At 39.9% G+C, this 21410-nt stretch overlaps 1 protein-coding gene across 3 annotated transcripts in view; it reads left to right on the forward strand.

Moving 5' to 3' along the window:
• Nucleotides 1-16589, forward strand: part of rnf213a (ring finger protein 213a) — a 40924-nt gene extending 24335 nt beyond the window's left edge. For all 3 annotated transcript variants that reach the window (XM_023286749.3, XM_035955643.2, XM_023286750.3), the window contains exons 31-67: nt 67-191; nt 278-400; nt 514-575; nt 798-951; nt 1033-1174; nt 1260-1451; nt 1538-1668; nt 1742-1899; nt 2054-2260; nt 2424-2611; nt 2722-2842; nt 2948-3048; nt 4796-4978; nt 5198-5364; nt 5461-5563; nt 5661-5775; nt 5872-6079; nt 6190-6386; nt 6503-6625; nt 7733-7843; nt 8532-8774; nt 8860-8935; nt 9037-9071; nt 9181-9281; nt 9386-9542; nt 9720-9894; nt 10391-10485; nt 10617-10868; nt 12062-12194; nt 12521-12604; nt 12682-12862; nt 13100-13301; nt 13404-13481; nt 13586-13783; nt 14052-14141; nt 14276-14454; nt 15795-16589. In XM_023286749.3, coding sequence (XP_023142517.2) covers nt 67-191; nt 278-400; nt 514-575; nt 798-951; nt 1033-1174; nt 1260-1451; nt 1538-1668; nt 1742-1899; nt 2054-2260; nt 2424-2611; nt 2722-2842; nt 2948-3048; nt 4796-4978; nt 5198-5364; nt 5461-5563; nt 5661-5775; nt 5872-6079; nt 6190-6386; nt 6503-6625; nt 7733-7843; nt 8532-8774; nt 8860-8935; nt 9037-9071; nt 9181-9281; nt 9386-9542; nt 9720-9894; nt 10391-10485; nt 10617-10868; nt 12062-12194; nt 12521-12604; nt 12682-12862; nt 13100-13301; nt 13404-13481; nt 13586-13783; nt 14052-14141; nt 14276-14454; nt 15795-15951 — 5347 coding nt within the window. In that variant the 3' untranslated portion in view covers nt 15952-16589. The remainder of the gene's footprint in view (nt 1-66; nt 192-277; nt 401-513; nt 576-797; nt 952-1032; nt 1175-1259; nt 1452-1537; nt 1669-1741; nt 1900-2053; nt 2261-2423; nt 2612-2721; nt 2843-2947; nt 3049-4795; nt 4979-5197; nt 5365-5460; nt 5564-5660; nt 5776-5871; nt 6080-6189; nt 6387-6502; nt 6626-7732; nt 7844-8531; nt 8775-8859; nt 8936-9036; nt 9072-9180; nt 9282-9385; nt 9543-9719; nt 9895-10390; nt 10486-10616; nt 10869-12061; nt 12195-12520; nt 12605-12681; nt 12863-13099; nt 13302-13403; nt 13482-13585; nt 13784-14051; nt 14142-14275; nt 14455-15794) is intronic.
• The last annotated feature ends 4821 nt before the right edge of the window (nt 16590-21410 follow it).

Here is a 21410-nt window from a genome sequence, read left to right on the forward strand (position 1 = left end):
TTCCATTCTGTGAGGTGTTCACCTTTGTGAGGTTTTGCCATATTGACTTTTGCTATTTGTTTTCAGGTATTCATCAATAAACGAAATCAACAAGACAAGTCAGGAGAGCACGGGAAACAAAGTGTTTGTGTACTTTATCACCAGGCTGCCAAGAATGGAAGGAGGAACTTCCTACATTGGTTTTTATGGAGGTATTGTTAGTATAACTTGTGAATGTACATTTTGATCTCATTGTTTACAGACTGGAGAATAATCTGAGACATGTTCATTTTTACAGGCCCGTGGAGATCTGTTCACATCGATGACCTCAGACGATCAAAAGACATTGTTTCAGACATCAAAACCTTGCAAAACATGACAATCAGTCAGATGTTTGAAACAAAGATGAATCAGCCTGAGGGTAACTGGTTGATAAATTATATACATTTATGCTAGATTAGATTAGGTATTCCTCCATTTCATTTTTTTCATCTTGAAATCTCTCTGTGCTTTAAATCACAAAATTCTTTACAGCTATGGACACAGATGACATGTACACTGAGAATGAGCAGGAGCCAGCAGAATTAGAGGAAAATGTGAGTATGGGCAAAATGTATTTCACATATTTTATATTGTGCGAAAATCACAAACATATACTATATTTTTTTATTTAAACTGAAAATCTACATTTAAAATACACAAATTTTAAAAATATGTTTGCTTTCTTCTGTCTACACGCTGTTCTTTTGCTAAAAGATGTATTTTAATCTGGGTTCAATCAGAAACTTGATTTTAATCTGTATGTCCTCCCTCTGCAGAGCTGGGATAATGTTGTGGACACCATGGCACTGTTGCGAAGCTGTGTACAGAATGCTGTCAGCATGCTGAGAGACCAGGTGGAAAGTGGTCTCCGCAGCACTCAGAGAGTTGAGATCCTTCTGACGCTCCTGAGTGACAATGATGAAATAGCAGGTGAGAATACCAATATATTTTAGTACTTTTTTTGGTTACAGTAGTTGTGTAGTGCTGATCATTCAATCTACCCGTGGCCAGGTGAATTTCTACAAATTGTGAAGAATCATCTTCACTCATTGTTGGTGACTCATGAAGGCAACACCATCTCATCCATCAAGAGCAACTGGGTCCTTAAGGAGGCCTCAAACATTGATGCCTTACAAGAGGGAGGCACCTTCAGGTAAATGCTTCAATGTCTGTTTTCTGTTTTCTTATACAATCCTTATTTTTTGTGGAAAGTATTGTTAAGTTTGGGTTCATCACAGGCACACTTTATGGAAGCGTGTCCAGGCTGTGGTTGTCCCCCTGTTGGCACATCTTGTTGCAGTCATTGACCGCGACCAAAACCTGGACCTCCTGCTAGATAGACACTGTGGTGAATCTGTTAAGAGGCTGTGGTTAGATATCTTTGGCAATGATCAGCTGCTGGACATCTCACACCTGACACTTGACCACAGGTAAGTGGTAGTAATTTTGCACTGGTGTCAAATTCTTGTTTCTAATAATATTTACTAAACTGTTTGCATATTTAAACTTTTCACAGCTCTGAGAAAAGAACAATCCTTGTGCAGAACTACATTGCCCAAAACAGGAACATGAGCTGCAGCATGCCCTTCAGTTGGAGGATTAAGGACTACCTGGAAGAACTTTGGGTTCATGTACTTCAACATGAAGGTAAGGCCTCTTATTAAATAATCTCCAGGCATTGTGCATTTTTGGTGTTACATTAAATGTATATGTCTGTTAGGGCAAACACAACAAGACTTCGATGACTTCTTTTGGAAGACTCCGTTGGGACGCTACATAGCAAAATCAGACCCAGAGATGCAGGCAGAGTTTTTTCATCGCTACCTCCAGGATTTCATCTCTATGACAATGAATGTCACTTGCCAGGAGGATCTGCAGGTTGGTTTTCTGTAATACTTAGAGTCCTTAAATTTTAGGCTGCATCTGTCTGATGGTGTGTGTGTGTGTGTGTGTGTGTGTGTGTGTGTGTGTGTGTGTGTGTGTGTGTGTGTGTGTGTACATACAAACTAATGGATATTATCTGATTTTCTAGCTCCTGTGTGGTGCTTTGAATTGCTGCGTCCGTGAGATGCGATTGCAGCTAAATTACACAGAAACCGTGATATCTCTTCCATGGGTTCATTCTGCTTATCATGAGTTCAAAAACCGGCTGCAGAACCTGTCCAGAATGATCTGCATTGAACCCCAGGTTACTCAGGACCTCCTGAGAAATCCTCGAGCCAGAGATGGGGATGAACTGGTGAGCCTCAGTGCATGAATATTTTCTCTGTTTTATTAAATGTCTGTGTATTTGTCATGCACAATGTTGACTTTCAAACGTATTTATGAGTTGGTAGTAGTGAGTGCAAGTTCTTCTTTTAGTAGCCTGTAATATGTAGTGCTTGTGTGCCCCTATCTCCAAGGTGCTGGATGTGTATGCTGCCTTTGCATGTGTGGAATACCTGGAGCCCACAGTCCTGGACACAGATGCCCAAAGACAAGCCTGGCTGAGACGGGTGAAGAAACTTCAGGTTCCAATTGAGTTGATCTGCTCAGAGGACAGTGTGAGACATTATGGAGAGAGGAATAGGATGTTTGTCAGCAGGGTCCAGTAAGTCCAACTTAATAAAAACTATTCAAATGGTGTGGGGTTTTTGAGTAACTACAGTACTTGAGCTGTATTGGGATGGATAGTAATTTATTGTGTGTGTGTGTTTTTAGAGCTGGATGGAATCGAATATTTTCTCTCTCACTGTTCGTGGAGCACATGTTGTTGGAAATTGAGGATTTGGAGAGAAAGCTGGCACCTGTTGTTTTGGAGAATACACGAGGGCTTGGCCAGGTTGTTTTTTTTTTCATAGATAAATACCATAAAACTGCTACCACAACAACTACAATAATTGCTCCATCTGTAACTAAATGTATTACCTCTGCTCTCCCTTTTAAGATACTGGAAAAAAATTCAGACCTGAAAACACAGCAGACATTTGAGGCAGTAATAGGTTTGCTCAAAACTTGCAAAGATGGAGCCGTTGAACGCATCTTCAGGTAAAGACTCATCTTTATACCTGTTGCCTTTTATCTGCATTTCTTCTACTTTACGTTATAGCAGGTTGTCTATATTTCTAAAAATTAGTGGTGGGACGTGAATAAAAAAAAAAACTATCTAATCAATTAGAGTCTTTGTAATGAATTGTGATGAATCATACTTTTGTCAAATAGCAATATTTGACAAAATGAGCAAAGTTTTTCAATTCAAATAAATTTCGGTTGATGACTGAATCGATAAATAGACATATACATGAACTTAAACAACAAAAATGTTTGTATTTATATTTATCTGTGCATTTTTCTTCTGTCTACTACATTCACAGATTACTGCAAAATCAAAGTCCAATTATAGCGATCATATTCAACATTTTAAGACTTTTTGTAAACTCAAGCACTTTCATTGTCTTGAAAAGTGGTCTATTGTGGGATGGCTACACTGTTTGCCTGTACCAGGACTGATGAAGCTAACGTTGGTTCTGGTGCGAACAGAAACTTGTTTTACAGTGAGGTGATACCGTCGGCATGAAGGGCTGCGTTGACAATTAAACTCCTTGTTGCACAATTTGCACACAACCACGCTTTTTTCCAAGCTGCCATCAGGAAGTTTTAACTTTCTGCCCAACAAGCTCAATGCAGCCTCATCTTCCTTAACAGTTCACCAAACTTTCTTTTGCACTGATATCACTCAGTACTACCTGTGTATTTTGTTAGTGGCTGGCAAACAGACTTTAGATGCATTACCGCCACCTACCAGGCTGGACTCTGTGTGCATCAGTGTTACCGGTGTGCCAGAAATTAGGGAACAAAGAAAGGTGCGATTAAATGCATTATTTTTTGACGCGTTCTTACTTTACCAAGGAACGCGGCGGAGTTACGTGACGATCGAAATTTTCCGGGAAGGTCAGAAATGACACAAGGACCACCTGACCTGATAAGATTTTGGCAGTGATGTGGCTTATAGTCTGGATCCACGGATTTGTTAAAGATTTCTGTACCATTGCGAGATAGCGGCACCATGTCACTGTAACTATGACTACAAGTGAACGCTACGTCAGCTGCCTGCTGACGATCTCATGATTGCAATCCTACTACAAATCCACCACTGTGGACTTATCGGGACTTATCCATTGGAAATCATACAATGAGTGAGCAACCTTGGCAGAGTACTGCGCTCTCTGAGTGCTTTTCTTTTTTTTGTCTGTAATTTATTAATCAAGATTAATGCATTAAAGTCTCGGCCCTACTGAAAATATTTGGAGAAGATTTTGAGCTTAGATCTCACTTGTATAGGTAGGAGTGTTTTCTTGCTGGAGGTTGTTCAATAATTTTTTCAGTCACCATTGCAAGAAAGTGTATGTGTTTTTTTTAAAGATATTTTCCACTTAATTTCACATGATTTTTTTTTTTTTGCTTATCTGTAGCCCCGTTAAAGTTAACACATTACATTACATTACATTACATTACAAATAGTTGTGGTTAAATACAGGTGGGATGTACTGACAATGTGGCAGAACTAGAATGCCTTTAAATTAATGCACTCGATGTAATTTTAGGACTTAGATTCCCCAGTGTTTTTCTTGCTAGTCTTTCACTGGTATAGCCATTGAAAGTCATAAAAATTAATTCAATGTGACATTATAAAGGGCTTACGAGGCCTTAAATTTAATTTGGTGAATAATGCAGCATCTATGCAGTTCCCACAGAAGGCCTGGGTCTTCAGCTGTTATTTTATGTTTTTATCTAGGTTTGGTCTCACTCTGTGCCCAGTGTGTATGGGACACCCTCAAGATCCACTCTGCTTGCCATGTGAACACATCTACTGTGTAGGCTGTATCAAACAGTGGCTGGTCCCTGGTCAGATGTACTGTCCCCTCTGCATGCAACCAGTTAGTGAAGACTTCCCAATGGTTCCTACAGATGAAATAAGGTTGGTAACTGAATGTAGATTAGAACATAATAAACTGATTTTGATTTGTTTTGTTTCTCATGACATGCAAAGATACAATGCAGTTCTTTCCAATCACGTAATATTGTGATGCAGTCTGTGCTAATTTTAATTTTCTATAAAACATAGTTACCTTCATTCTGTATGACCCTGGCATTTGACACATTTTATTAAACATATGTGTAATTTTGTTTTATGCAGGACTCTAATCAACCAACACGCTCAGTTCAGGAAGCAGTGCAATGCTTTCTTCATAGACCTGGTGTCTACTATGTGCTTCAAGGACAACTGTCCGCCAGGTTCAGCAGTCATTCTTCATTTGCTGTCCTTGCTCATGGTGGAGGCAAACAGTATTCCCTTCCTCAAAGGTATAACAGAACACATCCATGTCTCTGTGACAAAGTATGTTTCCTCAGCTCTGAATATTTTATTTGATTACATTTGTTTTTTTTTTTTTTTGCCAGATAAGCGACAAATCCTGACAAAGGTGCTCTCTCCGTTTGATGACTCTGTGGATAAAAATCCAGTGGTTCGGTCAGTGGTGCTCAAACTCTTGCTGAAGTATAGGTGAGCTGCTGTGTTACACATTGCACAAAGCAATAATTATGTATGTAATATTTGTAGTGGTGTGTCTCATTTTTGCTCAATTCGCACTTTTTTAAAGCTTCGATGAAGTTAAAGTCTACCTGCAACAGCATCTGACGGCAGTTGAGCAGAGCAACATCTTGGAGGAGACAGACAAAACTGAACTCTACTGCTTGTATATTAACTGCTTGGAGGTGCACCGAAATTAAATCCACAAGTGGATTGCTGCATGTTATTTTGTCATGCAGTTTGTTGTTATCTTTTTTGGTTAACTGTTTTTATTTCTTCAGGATTCCATGTTTGAGAGATTGCAGTTCAGGTCCACTGCAGATCAGCATGCATGTTTACAGGATGAGAGTGTCTTCTTGACTGACTTCCTGCAATCACACGGTCAGTCTGCTGAAACAGCCACTGTGGAGTACCTGCAGCAGGTGGCTAGAGTGCGTATGGACCTGGATATGACCGCAGGCTTCATCCTAGATAGACTGAGAGCCGCAGGTGTGTCTTTTTAATGGAGTGTCAACACATTTAGAACTTGTTTCCCTTTATGAATGTGTTCATTTCATGAAAAAATTTCATCCTTCTTTCTCTTTTTAATCTGAAACCAGGCTCTCAGGAAGGTGATCAACGTGGAACCACAGCCTTCCTTACCAGTGTGGTGAACTTGTGTAGGCAGAGTGGCAATGACTGGTATCGCATCTATTTGATCCGAAAGATCTGCAGCCAACATGGAGTAGAGTTTGTCTTGAAGCTCCTCAAAGTAGACCAAATGTCTTGGCTCTTCCCTGAAGAAGTTCTGCAAAAGGTTCAGTTATTTACAATGTGATTTTCAGTGTTAGTGACCCAGTGACAGCAAGGTTGTGATTTAAAAGTCATGCTAGCACTGATTAAAATTTATGTTTCAACCTTTATTGCAATCAGAATGAAGAAACCGCCCCAATAGACCAGTATCTGGTGTGTGGGGAAGATTATAAGACTATCAGAGATGCTGTTGCAAGAGGAGTTATGGAAGGCAAAGTGGATGGGCTGGACGAAGCTTGTGAGGTAATATGACATCACTTTGTTGCTGGTAACTCAGTATTCACTTAAATTCAAATCTGTTTATATAGCGCCAATTACAATTCAGATTGTCTCAAGACGCTTTACAGAATCCGTATGCCTGAACCCCCAGAGCAAGCCCTAAGGCGACAGTGACAAGAAAAAACTCCCTTTTAATGGGAAGAAACCTTCAGCAGAACTCGGCTCATATCAGGGGACCCATCTGCCACTGGCCAACTGGGTTGAGGAAAGAAGAGGAAGAGGGGGTGGGGGAAGGAGAGGAACGGGGGAAGGGAGAGAAGCCTGTTGGTGGGACAGCAACCACAGATCAGAAGCATTCAGCTCTGGGACAAGGGACACTCGGAGAAAGAACACAGAGGAACACAAAGTGAAATCAATGCAATAATGGTATAAATAGTCCATACATAGGTAATGAGAGAAGGGCTCAGTGCATCGAGACAGGTCCCCCAGCAGCCTAACAGCGTATAGCAGCATAACTAGGGGCATAACTAAGGGACATTGAAGAAGGAGTCAGTTGTGCCCATATATGCAGACTCCAACTGACCCTCTCAGGGTCACCCAAGTCAGCTAAGCTTTGTCAAAAAGGAAGGTTTTAAGCCTGGTCTTAAAAATAGAGAGGGTGTCCGCCTTGCGAACCCAAACTAGGAGCTGGTTCCACAGGAGAGGCGCCGGATAACTGAAGGCTTTGACTCCCATTCTACTTATAGATATTCTGGGAACTACAAGTAAGTCTGCAGTCTGAGAGTGAAGAGTTCTGCTAGGATAATATGGTATTATAAGGTCTTTAAGATACGGTGGACATTGGTCGTATGTCAGGAGGAGGATTTTAAATTCTGTGATTTCACAGAAAGCCAATGAAGAGAAGCCAATATAGGAGAAATATGATCTCTCTTGCTAACTCCCATCAGTACTCTCGCTGCAGCATTTTGGATCAACTGTAGGTTTTTCAGGGAGCTATTGGGACATCCTGATAGTAACAAATTGCAATAGTACAGCCTCGAAGTAATAAATGCATGGACTGGTATCCAGTCAGAACTCTACATTTAAATGCATATTTACATGAGTTGTGCTTCTTTTGCATTTTCTTCACAGGCTTGCAGATGCCTACCACAGTGGAAAACAGTTTACCTTCTGCTGGCACTGTACAGAGAAGTCACCACTCTATACAGAGACACCAATGTTAGCTTTCATCCCAAACCTGAGGTAGGTTCCTAAATGAAGACCTAATGAGCTGTCTGTATATAGAATTAGCTCACATATGACAAATATTATCTTTTTTGTTGACAAAAATTTGAACTTGTGTGTGCCAATGACCACAAATAAACTGCTTCCATTTATCTTTTAACTATGTTGTGGTTTGAATCCACTGAACAATACAAACTGTACACTGCATGTGTTTTCCTGAAAAAAAAAGACAGATGAACTGCACAGGCTTAAATCTGTGTTATATTTATATATTACATTTGTATGAATTGACTAGATCTGTGCACTATTAAGTAGTTTTGATTTACTGTGTTGGTAGATTTTCTACCATCATACAATACTTGGTGTTGTTTCTAAGAGAGAAGTTTTTACATTGTGCTGTCTGACAACCAGCAGTTATCTGTGCTCAGAAATCTCAACAAAGCCAAGGAATCTGTGGTTTAAACTTTTCTTTAGTGCAGCTGCTGTTTTGATATGCTTTGAACTTGTATCACCACAAGAAAATCTTAATCACTGCTGGTTCAGCACATCTACATACTTTTGTAGAGGTAACGAAACTGAAATCTGAATTTCTTTGCAAACTACTTGTATAAAACAATGTTTGTTTGTCATCTAACTTTTTTCAAGTCATATTTTTCAGTTCGTTTCCTAACAATATTTGCATTTTTATGTATCTTTGTACCAACAGCAATTAGAAGCCCTGATGACTTACTTTCAGACATCCAAACTCCTTACCAGCCCAGAGGTTAAAGCCTTTGCCCAGGCTTTGGTAACCAACCAACTTGGGCCTCTGACTGTTGGTCCCGGGGTCTCTGGTGCGCAGTGTGTGTCAGTGGAATTAACCATTCACTTGGCGGCTGTCTTGCTCTGTGGAAACCAGGGGATCTTAGCACCTCTGCAGCAGCTAGCACTGTCACCTGCCACCATGCAGGTATGCAAAATAGCTGTTGACATTGATGGCAACTGTGCCTCCTCTTTCTCTAAAGTCAATTGAATGTTTTTGTCTGTTGGTACAGGCAGCTTTCTTGCCCACCATGCCAGAGGACATGTTAGCAGTGGCTCAACAAGCTATGGGTCCATTGCAGTGGTACTGTAAGTAATAAACAAAATATTATACTCTTTCGTATGAAGTATGTCAATTGAAGATGCTATGCAGCCTTCACAAACACTGTCATTTTTTTTTTCTGCTGCAGATTGTCCAAATGGTCACCCCTGCACCATTGGCGAGGTATATCATGTTCAGTCCGAATTATAGTAGGTTTGTAGTGGGATTTTCTTTCTAGCACTTTTTACTTATTTTGAATGACTTTTTTTGTTTCCCACATCTGTTTCTTTAGTGTGGGCAGCCTATGCAAACAAGTCGTTGTTTAGACTGTAATGCTGTGATCGGAGGAAACAACCACTTGCCCGTGCCGGGATTTCAGCCTGCTCAGTTGCAGTAAGTTGTCTACAAAATTCAGCAGGGAAAAAAAATTATTGCCAAAGTTTAATTTGTGTATATTTTCCTTTTATTCATGTTTATTTATTTATTGTCTCCTACAGGGGTGACCGCACTCAGAGAGGCCACATCCTTGGTGACCCCAGACGCAGGGACAGTCCAGACATGCTGGACACAAAGAGCCTTTCCCCCGTTCCATTTACCATTGTCCGCATGCTCACTCACATGGCCATGCTGCTTGGAGCCTGGAGCTACCCACAGGTAGCTTAGGTGTTACTTTTTACAACTACAAATGTTTCATAGAATATATATGAGTTTTTTTTTTTTTGTTTTTTTTTTTTTTAAACATTTTGCATTACCCTAGTAGTACATCACTGTTGATATTATGCTATTTACATAAGAGAGGTTGGAGTCATCTACTGGTTTTTGTGTTTCTAGTCTATCTCTGCCCTCATCAAGCCTCCAGTCCCAGACACAGGAGCATTTTTACTAGCACACCTGAGGAAGGACGTGAAGCATCTTATCAGATCTCTGGGGAAAGGGACAGATGACACAATCAGCGCTGTTCACCTGCTCACCAACAGCCTCCTGGAACTCCACCAGCAGCAGAAATGTAGGGAACAACTTAGAACCTCCGAATTATTAATAATAATTATACAGCACTCTAAACCTTTTAAATATCCTGTGTGAATATTTGAAGAGACCAAAGTTGTGTGGATGTGATTATAGTCTACATATATGATGCAGTTATTTTTCATGTTGTTTGGTTGATTTTTAACCTTTATCCTCCCTTGCTGTATATTTTAAGAATCACACGAGTAGAATATACAACCTGTAGAGGTCAGAAATGCTATGGTGCCATTTTGCAGCTGATTTGTAACAGGGATATTCTGAAATTGTTAAGTTATGTGGTGTAATTTTAAGAAATACAAATCAACAAATACATTATTTACGGGTATTTAATGAATATTCTGTGGTATTTCTAATGTTTTAAATAGACTTGTGAAGATATGGTAATTTAATTACACTTTAAAATAGCTGTAAACTCTGTGAAAGGCTAGATTCATTGGACTACATTCCACTGTTAAACATGCTGGTTCTGTTTTCAGGGCCTGTTCCCTACGACAATCTGCTCTCCACCAAAGAAGCCAGAAATGGATGGGAGATGGAAGTGAGCGCTGGCATCATCACACCTCAGCTGAAGGTAGACAAAATTTAGCTCTGTTTCTGTCCTGTAAGGGAACAAAAAAAGCACATAGTCTAATTTCAGGAACACAATTCTGCCTTATATGTGTGTATGAGATGCATGCATAACATGTTTTTTTTCTTCTACAGCACTTGGATAGACAGCTAAAGGAAGTGAACACATTCATCCGGGGTGACTCTCGCATCTCTGCCAAGCCAATCATGAAGCTTATGTTTGGCGATCCTCATCTCTTTTTGGCCTCACTTCCCCCAAATTCTCTGATCCATGGTTCTGCTGTGTGGAGCTGCAGGGAGAAAGTGTCTTTGCTGAGCCTCACTCACATTGTGGAGCAAAGTGATGGCAAAGACACCTTGCCAGTGCTGTGGAGATTTCTGCATAGGGTAAGTAAACAGTGACTGAATATGCAATTCCTCATTTAAAAACAATTATAACAGGTTTTACATAGCTGCTCCCAAAATAATGTGTCATAACCATATTATGTTCCACTTGTGCACTAAGTACCTTGTTGTTTTTCCCTTTTAACTCTCTGAACCCCGAAACCCACTGGCAGGTTTAAAAGGCATGCTTTTTTTTAAAAAAGGAAAAACATGTCCAAATTGACACCGATTAACAGAGCCTGAAACAACATAGGAGAAACAGAAAGAATGGATGGCCCTTAAACTAATCAGGTGCAGTTTTCAGTTATGATGGGGACATTAAACGAATCTAAGTTTAACATCATGATATTTTATCAAAATCATTTTATTCTACATAGCTCTTTAAAAAAAAAAAACTTGCCACAAATAAACTGCGATAACTAAGTTCTGTAGAAAACAAAAGATTCAGCTCTTTTCAGAGCAACTTAGAAGTTCGTGACTCAGCTGTGACCAACAGTCATGTCACAAAAAATCAGGACTTTTTGATTGGACTGGGAGAAACTACAGGCTGTGCAGAGAGCAGACAGGACAAGTATGGAAACAAATTCAAAATTGAAGTAAAATATCAATTGTATGTAGAGCCACCTTTTTTCTAGTATTGGTAACACCTGAGGGTCAACATTTTTCTGTCTTCAAAAAATAACTAATCAGTTTTTTGTTTTTCTTGTTTATGACATAACTATGTCATGGTGCACTGAAGACATTTTTGAGTGCACTCTGCTTCTAGCCATAGGGGCCTTGTTTACATGGAGGTGCAGGACTTTATATTGCAGTATACAATGAGCCCACAGTAAGTAAAAATGAGACAGGGGCAGAAAAAACAGCCAGGAAAACTGCCTTGAGCTTAGAGGGTTAAACAGTGACTTGCAGTCTCTGTTTAGAAGTATACAGTACAATTTCTGTGACTTACAAACATGTTGGAGTTGTTTATCTAAGGTCTGATAATTTCTATGAATCAGTATAATTTTGGCCGCTAGAAAACCTGCACTGAAATATGAAAATACATTCGTAAACTGATATACCAAGATTGTCCTGGTGACACAACAGTGTGCTTAATAAATTGTGGCTTTTCAGATTTTCAGATGCTTCATCAATTCATGATGTCCATTTAACAAATGATTATCTAAACACACTACTACTGTTTTTGTTTTTCGAAGGAGGCAGAGGTCCAACTGGTGAAGCACCTTCCTGACATCCTCACACTCCAGAGGGATCTGGTCAAAAAGTTTCAAAACATTGCTGAGCTGACTTATGGCACCATTGCAGAATTTCTTCGCAGTCAGAAAGCAGGTATCAAAACTGTCCACACCAGCAGTTCTCAGCTTTTTCAATTGCATGACTCACACACACAAGACATACAAAATTCCATGCAACCCGTAATTACCTCTTTCTCAGAAATGTCGTAGTAAAATAGCTGGCAACAGGCAGTCTAAAGACCTGCCTGCCAGGGGGTGAGTTGTTTTAACCTGTAAGGAGACAATGATTGAGTATTCCTAAAAGAGGGAAAATCTCCTTCACACGTGACACCCGTTGATGTTAACACCTATGTCGTGTTCTGGTCTGTGGTTGACATCTGTACGCTTGGGATTAAATATTTGGCTTCTTCATGTGTGCAGTTTCACTGAAAGAATGGTATGAGAAATACATCAGGATCTTCATGAAAACCTGGAATCAACTCAGAGGATCGCTGGCAACCAACGGTAACTAAAAACACTACATGCAACCTTCTCTTAACACTGGCCTGTTCTTCATCTTAAATGACTTAAATGTTGTTCAGGTGAGATTAAGGTTCCAGCTGAGTTCTGCCAGAACGACCTAGACCTCAACAGTGACTTCAAGGTGCTGTTACCACGGCGACAAGGGCCAGGCCTGTGCTCTACAGCCCTTGTCAGCTACCTGATTGCACTGCACAATGACCTTGTCTACTGTGTAGACAAGCACACTGGAGAGGAGACCAGGTGGGGGCGCTCATGCCACATTTTTCTCACTTGCGCTTAGCTGTAAGAAGAGTGTGTGTGAACTTCTTCCACAGATGCGTACTTCACATTATATAAGATGATAAGACAATACAAGAATTGAATGAAAGTATTTTAATGTCAAAATGTCAACAGCTGGAGAGAACATTCTAGCAGCTATACACTCATAATTCAGAGGTACTCTCTCTTGACTGAACTGCTTGTTTATCCTTCCCACAGTTACAAAGTGAGCCCTGCAGATCTGACTGACCTCCATGTGATTCATTATGAGCTGGAGAGGGACTTGATGCCCCTCATTCTGTCCAACACCCAGTACAGCATCGAGAGGGGCCAGGAGACCCTTCATGAATATGACTTGCCCAAGATCCAGCGGCAGATCATCTCCCGCTTCCTGCTGGGCAAACCTCTCATCACTCTCAATGTGAGCAAATGAAAAGCAGTTTTACAGCTGCTTTGCCAACCAAAAAACTGTGCAAAATTGTTCAAAGGCAGTTTCCCTCATGTCTGTGTCTCTTTACCACAGGGAATTCCAACACTAGTGAACAGACATGATCGCAACTATGAGATTATCCTTAAGGATGTGAAAACAAAAGTCAGTCAGGTAAGTTGTGATATACATGAGGTAGCAACCGGAACTATAATTAACTCATCACACGTTACAGATATCCTCTCATGAGTGTCCATATTGTATCTGTGTGCCACCAGGAGCCTCTTCAGACCCTTACACTCTTTGTCGTGGCTGGAGAGCTGCACTCCTACAGTGAGGTGTGCGAAGCCTTGTCTACGCTGGAAGTGGCCCTTGGTTTCCTTGCCATGACTGGGGGAGAGCCTCATATGCAGCTGTCCTGCTACCTGGAGGAGGTGCTGCAGATGGGAAACCAGATGGCTCAGCATATCCTCAAGGTCGGCCTATCTCAAACACTCATTATTTTATCCTGCTGCAAGTTCTCTCACTTCCGTAGAACAGCCAGTCTGGACAGTCTGGTTACTTTATACCGAAAGAAACTGCAAACTTTGTCTCAAAGAATAACTTTATTTCGCTTTAAATGCTATCATTCTGTATGTTTACTCTCAGTATTGGATTTTAATGAACATAATCTTAAAAGGTTCTTGTCTTGTTTATGTGCTAGACATGATGTATAACTTGATGTTCTCCATTTTTTGCTCACAGGCTTTGAGCATGTGTTGTCTAAAGCATTGCGTAGCACTGTGGCAGCTGCTGACTTCACTCAAATCAGAAAGTATGCTGCGGCTCAAGAGGGTAAGGCACAGTACAATGCCAGCAGTGTACAGGTGGTGCAAAAGGCATTAGCATTACTATTCAGAGAAGTAGTGATTTTTGCTGGCCTAATGAATATCATTTTGCCTATTCCATGTACTTTCTTTGTTCATCAGGATCCATTTCTGGAAGTTTCAGAGAAGTACAAACAAGCCCTGGGTGAGGACGAGCACAGGCTGCTGACTGGTTTCTTCTCCAAGAGCAGTGCTGATACTTTCCTTTTGGAGATGCACGAGTTTCTGGTGCTGGTCCTCAACAAGCCCAATGCCCCTGAAACATACAGGCCTGACTGGGGGTAAAACAGATATTTATTATATTCTTGATTTTGCACACCCTTTTACAGATCTGTGTCTTGAAATGACATAAATTGCAAAAAAAAGATTCTCAGATCTGTGAAAGTAAAACAATTATTTGGAAATTAGGGATGCCTAGGATCATTGGTTTATTGATTCATTGTCCTAAATAATTGAACTGAATAAAACATAACAGATAAGGCAGAAGATGAAGGAGATGTGAGAAAATGCATTGTAGATTACCTGGAGTACATGGTTGTTCTACCACATGGAACCTCTTACTTCTGAATACTATAATAGTCCTGCTTTGCTATAGCATTCTGCAGTACAGAATGATGTGGCTGCACCTGACTATCATACTGCTATAGGGGGAAACAAGGCTCTGACTTGTTTAGATTTCGTTTAATCATTCACACTTGTCTTGCGAGGTCCTAAGAGAACAATGCAGCTTTTGTGTTCACTCAAGATTATGACAAGTGTAACTGTTGTGGTTGAATATTTGCATGCAGGAAGAGGAGCACTGTGATTAAAATGGATAATCCACAAAAAAAGCTAGCAGGGCTAGCTTCCTGCACAATCCTCGGCAAAATTTTCACTGTGGGAGGTTGTTGCCTGGAGGTTGTTTTTGTTATTTCCAGTAGCCAAGGAAACAGTAACATGCAGGTAGAAGGAAACAAGAAAGATGCTTGAAATTACTGGCCAATCGCAGGCTATCTAAAGGAAGACCATGAGAAAGTCTTCTGTGACACCTATTGCCCACTGGCCAGTGTTCTCATGTTGGTGGTGAGCTGGAGTGCGATAAGATAGCACCACTGTGTCCAATGGAGTGATTTCTGGCATGTGACTGCATTCAGAACAGCTATTTGGGTATCAGAATGTTGTCCAGAGAGTTTAATTTGTGTCATTGGTTATTTGATTGTTGATTGCTGAGGCTGCAGTTAAGAAAATAGGAAAAAAGGAACTGTGGATGAAGAGTGGAGAAGTAAACTTTTTAAATCATTATGCTTTAAAGTGATAGTGTTAATATTTGGAGTATAGATATATGTTTGCACTTTAAACCACATTGGTGGATTTGATGGGTTGCGTGCAGCAAACCTGAAGTTAAATTCTGTCGCTGTGGCTCAGTATTAATGGAAATTAGTTGTCCAGGCAAAGTCATAGAGAAAATGTTGTTTCGTATATGTTCATTTCATCTGATTGAACGAAGCTGGTATGCTATGCATCAGGAGAGGTGCTACACTAGGTAGCTTACCTGCTTATTTTTAAATGTATATGCTGTCAATATTTGCATTTCTGTAATAATGTCTGATCTCTTCTAAAGTACCTGATTTGTGTCTTAAAGCTTGAAGGACACACTGGTGTCTTACATGGAACGGAAAGACATGGACATTCCCCCTGATGTGGAGGAACTCTTTCCAGAGGAGATCTGTCTGTCCCATTATGTTGAAGCCTGGAAGTTCATCGTCCTCTTCAAGCAGGAGCGTACTCAGAGAAAGTGAAGACAAGATGAAAGGATTATGCACGTTTATTTTGTCTGCCTTCCTTAGTATCATTACATCCCTTAGATGAAGTTTACAACTTGAGCTGACAGTATTGATACATCACATATTACATATGTTTATGCAGAGAAGATGTGCCTTTTTAGGAGCACTAATGTTGAGTTTCACTGTGCTGCAGAATGTGTGCAGTTCACATTTACAGCTTATCTCTAAGAAAAACTGGGAATTTTTCTGATGATCTCTTCTTTCTATTTTCTTAATATTCAACATGTACAGTGTTTCTGTACAGTTGAATACTCTTTGCTTGCACTTTACTTCTTGACTAATAATGTGAATTTGAAAAAAAAAAAATCTGAATTCACTCAGGTACAAAATGTGCAGAAAATCAGCAGAGTTGGAATCAAAGTGGCCATGTACTTTTATTGAGAATAATGTGTGTTTTCACTTAAATCAGACCATTCAGTTCATTTTTGGCACTATTTAGCTGTCTTACGCTGTTGTGTCATATGTAAAAGTTGCATTTGCCTTTTTGACTTGCTGTCTTACATTCCATTTTTTTCCATTTCATTTTCTTCGGCATTTTTGTATCCGTGCTTAGTAATAGACACTGCTTCCAATAAAGCCTGTGATCACTTAAACATGTTTGCTTCATGCACACTAAGATACTATTCTCTGTGTAATAAAATTACATGTTTAATTTTTGTTTTTTTATGAAAAAGTACCCTCCTGCCTTAAATTGCTGAGCTGTAACTACACCATTGCTTTCACTAGAATGTGCTGAACTATACAGTTCACTTCTCTTTCTCCACCCACCCCTCCCCAGTCGCTGCAGCTGTAGCGCACCAGTTCACTTTTCTCTGACAACATGAAACTACTCTGTGCTATACAGTGGCTATTTGTTATATTGGATTAATTCCGTCATACATGTTCGAACTGAAGAAGAATGGTATACGGAAGGCCCTACCTGCTTTGCCATGCTAACTGTATATTTTGCACATAATATGCATTCCAACAAATTAAAAGAGCATCCTATGAACAAGTTAAAGTAAAAACTTCATTTTCACTGGAGGGGGTCTTTAAAAAACTGACCTACATCTTACTTCTTCTACAGGTATTTATTATTTTTAACTTTAAACTGCAGCATTTCTAGCAGAAATGTCTGCTGATATTGGAATAATCCACTCACATGGGGGCCAGTTGTCACTAAAACAGCTGCCTACCAAAGAAATATTTGAGTACCATTGGTTAGAATTGCACTTGAACCTGTGTAATTCCCATTATTGATGTGTTATTTGAGTGTTGCACAGTAAATGTTCAACAAGCCTAATACTGTAGGTCATAAGTTAATTACTCCTTATTTACACGTTACATCACTGCCAAAAGCCGACACATGCTATATAGAGGCAGTGCTCAGGAAATGTCTGCCTGCTAAAGGTTTCGTGACTCTTTGACCCTCTGTTGGTGGGAGCTCAATGTGTTTCTGATCAGGCTGATGGAAATGATAAAGACAAGACAGCCACAAGAATGCCGCTGGACAGCTCCTTGATTCAATTTCCTCTATGCCAAAGTAGTGTTTAGCATAACAATGACAAATGGAAGCATTTGCCTGCGAAAGTAAACCATGCCAGCGACCACCCTCTGGGAGTCTGCAGTCAGTAAATGATATCCATCCACTGGGATAGCCATACACTTTTCCACTCAAATAACATGTACTTTACTTCATCTCAGTGCTGTAATGATCCCTCGCTGTCCGCCAGCAGATTTCAACAAGAAAGGATGATGCTGACACTCTGGGCTATCAAGCTGTGTCCTTGCTGCTCATTAGCAAACTCAAAATGTGGAAGTACTATACATGGGCTCAGTAAATACACCCACAAATGGGTCACAGGCATGATTTGAGCAACTCAGTCACTGAGAACAAGCTTCACTGAGCAAGTTCAATCAGTTTCACTTCCACTTCTGTAGGCTTCAAAGCCACCATGCCAATGGTACAAAGGGAAGGAAACAAAGAGGCCAAATTGTTGTCCTTGCTCTCTGTTTTGTTGTCATTGTTTCTTGATGATGAGGAATCTGGGGCAAAATTACTATGCATCATGGTTGATGGCTATTTGGGACCAGGTCATGAGCCTTTTTATGAGGAGGTTATTATAATTAACAAAGCTGGACTGGACAGTGCCAGGGTGTTTTCAGCTCTCACTACTGTGTTAATATAATACAGGAGTGTTCAGCAAACTTTTTAAGAAGATTTATTTGATTTCTTAAACCTGGCAGAATGATAGCCCTTTAGGGAACATATTGTTTCCAAATAAACAGCTGCGCTGGATCATTACTGTAATTATCATTTCAGCCTGATTTGTCCATTTTGGGTCATTTTTAACAGACCAATTCAAAACAAGTATTAAAGAAAATGACTTGAAAATTTGCCCACTCTTTATTATCTGGTTTTGTTTTAAATCACATTTAAACCATGTTGTTCTGATGGGTGAAGACATGCTTGGCTATTATTGCGTGTAATCCCACTCTCTTTCTCCACTCAGCTGTTATCCTGTGAACTGTACACGCAAAGGTAAATAATTTCACAAAAATGTAATGTTTAAAATTTTATATCTAAATCAGTAGTTTCCCTCAATTTTCCCCTTCATATTTGACTGAATCTTGTGTATCTCTTAACCCCTTCAGAGATGGCCTTTGAACTTCACAATCCAAATAAAGTAATCTGAAGTTTGGCTTGAAGTTGCGACTGTGCCTTTATCTGTGGAGGAGCTTCAGACTTAACCCTTTGCAAAACAGCGTCAGATATTCATCAAGTTTACACCTTGGAGATCCAATATCATTCACAAGTTTCGACGCCAGGCAGGCGCTCAAAGTCATAAGGGAACTAAGATTTTAATGACTGTGGTATGATATCAGGGCCAAGAAATACCCCCGAGACCTCAGAAAGCACACCAACAGGCTACTGTATTTTCTATGGGGCATTAAGCTTTACTGGCGGTCAAGGGGGAAATGTTTTCTTTAAATTAGCCCTTCATGGTTCTGCTGTTATTGCATTATTATCAAATTAGTGTATTTTAATTACTACGTCATATGAAATGTATGCACCAACAGGTCACGATGGGGTTAAAGCACAGTCCAAACGTATTCAAACTCTTGTGTTGCCCAGCCTGCTGTGCAATGTTGAGATGAAGAACAGAAACAGGGGAAAAACTCAGTGAGCACATCTGTGAATTATATTAGCTAATTGTGTGCACTTCTCCTTGCACTCAACACTTGGGTTGTCCTCAAAGCACAAGGAAGAAATTAAAAGCACTGCTGCCATGTTGTTCTATTAAATACATGAAGAGAAAATACAATTAGTAGTTAAGTGGGAACATACCACATGGGACTATGAGAGGCACAGCGTTCTAGGATTTTAATTTTTTGCCATGTACATGGACAAGTTTCTCAGCAGCACAACAACTGAAGACAGGAGACAATCAACAGCACTGCATGGAGAACATTTAAGTCAGATTTCTGTGTACCTACAATGTATGTCCATTCAAAGAGTATTTTTGGTTGTTAATTCTGAATTTGCCTCTTCCTATCTATGTTTACTTCCGAGATTAATGACTTTCCTTGGTTGCAATGTCTTGTCTGCATAGTACTGAGTCCCCTGCAGAAATCACCTTTGGCAGAAAAATCTTAACTTTACCTTCTTCATTACTGCAGCTTGAATTTCAATACAAACTGTCTGCTACAGGCAGACAGCTCAGCCTTTGCGTTCTATAACAATAATACCACATATTGAATCAGATTGTTATGGTAAGATGAGAAGCTGTTTGAGAAGCCCAGAAATATGTCTAACATTACCCAAATAATAAAAAGAAGCAAAGATAGTGTTATGTGTCAGGCACTGAGTTACATTTCATTGTTAGAAACTTCTGAAAGATGCTGCATGAATGTAAAGACATAGGATATAAGACAGAATTGCGTATCTGTGCATTTAGTTTGAATGGAAACAAACTAGAGTGTTATCTCAAGATTCTGGGACTGGTACAGAATTTTATTATTGCTAGGATACCATAGAAGTTATCCATATGCCACAAAGAGCAGTCTTGTACAGCACTGCAAATAGTGCTTAGAGCAATCTTTCCAAAAATATAAACCAATTTCTCAGCTTGGCTTTATTCCATATCACACAAGGAAGTGGAAGACATTCCTCGAGGGGAAGTCAACCTAAAAGAGTGCCACTTTTCACACTGTCTGTCTTAAAATACAGCAACTAGCTTCTTGTTTTGCTGACCTCCAAATTTTGGATGTTTCTACCTTGCTGCCATGACTTATAAAATCACTTCAGCATGTGACATCATTTGTATAGTCAGAGCACTTTTGACCACACTGAAATCAAAGCGATGAATAAGTTAAGATAGGACGAAGGAAGATTTGGATGAACTGTTTCTTGAAATTCTTGGATAGCTTATACTAATGCTGATCAACATGGCAGTATGGTGTAGATGTTGTTATTGCCCCAGCCTCATTAATAAGAAAGAATTAATTAATATCCTGCTATTTTTGTTTTGTTTTGTTTTTTACATCCGGAAAGAGACAGGTTTTTAAATTCATCCTCCCGCTTTATGATTGAAATTGCTTATATACCCAGACTCACAGATACATCTAAAGTTTACCTGGCCTGTCACCTACTGTTCCAGTCTGTCACACTGTTTGCTTAGCTTGGACAGCTGCTTGTCTTTCCACAGCTCATCAGCAGATCCTCAGTTTGCTAGTTTCCCAGCAGAACCTACATGAAGAATGAACACCTCGCTTGAGCACCACACTCCAAATAGATGGCTGGGTTATAGGTGGTGAGCCACCTACTTTTGTAGCCTTTGGCAAAGATGTCTAAATTTGACTAAAGAGGACTTAGCAGACCTTTCAGATTCCTACCAGACCTCATCCTCTTTGTTTCTCCCCCCAGACTGTGTATTTGTCCCCAAAAGCCTGACTCTGCTTTTCTGCTCAGTGATGGATAACTGTTCTTTAAAAAGACTGAAGTGCTTGCCATCATTATACTTTTAGGGTTTAGTTATAAATGTCAATAAGCTGTTATTATGTAAGGTTTCCAGAAATCTGACAGTGTGGAGTTTTCATTCTTGGAGGGGCATGGGTTGTGTTGCATAAATCAAACAACAGAGTATCCATTTACATCAAGGCTGAGAAATGCCTGGAGCTTTTACAACAGAAAACTCTGATTTGAAAGAGAGAAAACAGTTGCTGCCTGGCACACCACAGAAAGTGTTATATAATACAATTAAATGCTATTCTCTTTCTCCCTCTCGTCTTTGTTTCCTTGCCTTTTTTGCTCTCTCTCACACTGTTCACTCTTCTTTCTAGCTTTCTTGCATCTCCGTTCATTCATTCTCTTTTCTATGATGTGCTTTGTTATCTGACGGCCTTTGGCTGTGAATAGATAATGACTGTGCAAG

This window comes from Amphiprion ocellaris, chromosome 19 (genome assembly GCF_022539595.1).
Source record: "Amphiprion ocellaris isolate individual 3 ecotype Okinawa chromosome 19, ASM2253959v1, whole genome shotgun sequence".
Lineage (NCBI taxonomy): Eukaryota > Metazoa > Chordata > Actinopteri > Pomacentridae > Amphiprion > Amphiprion ocellaris.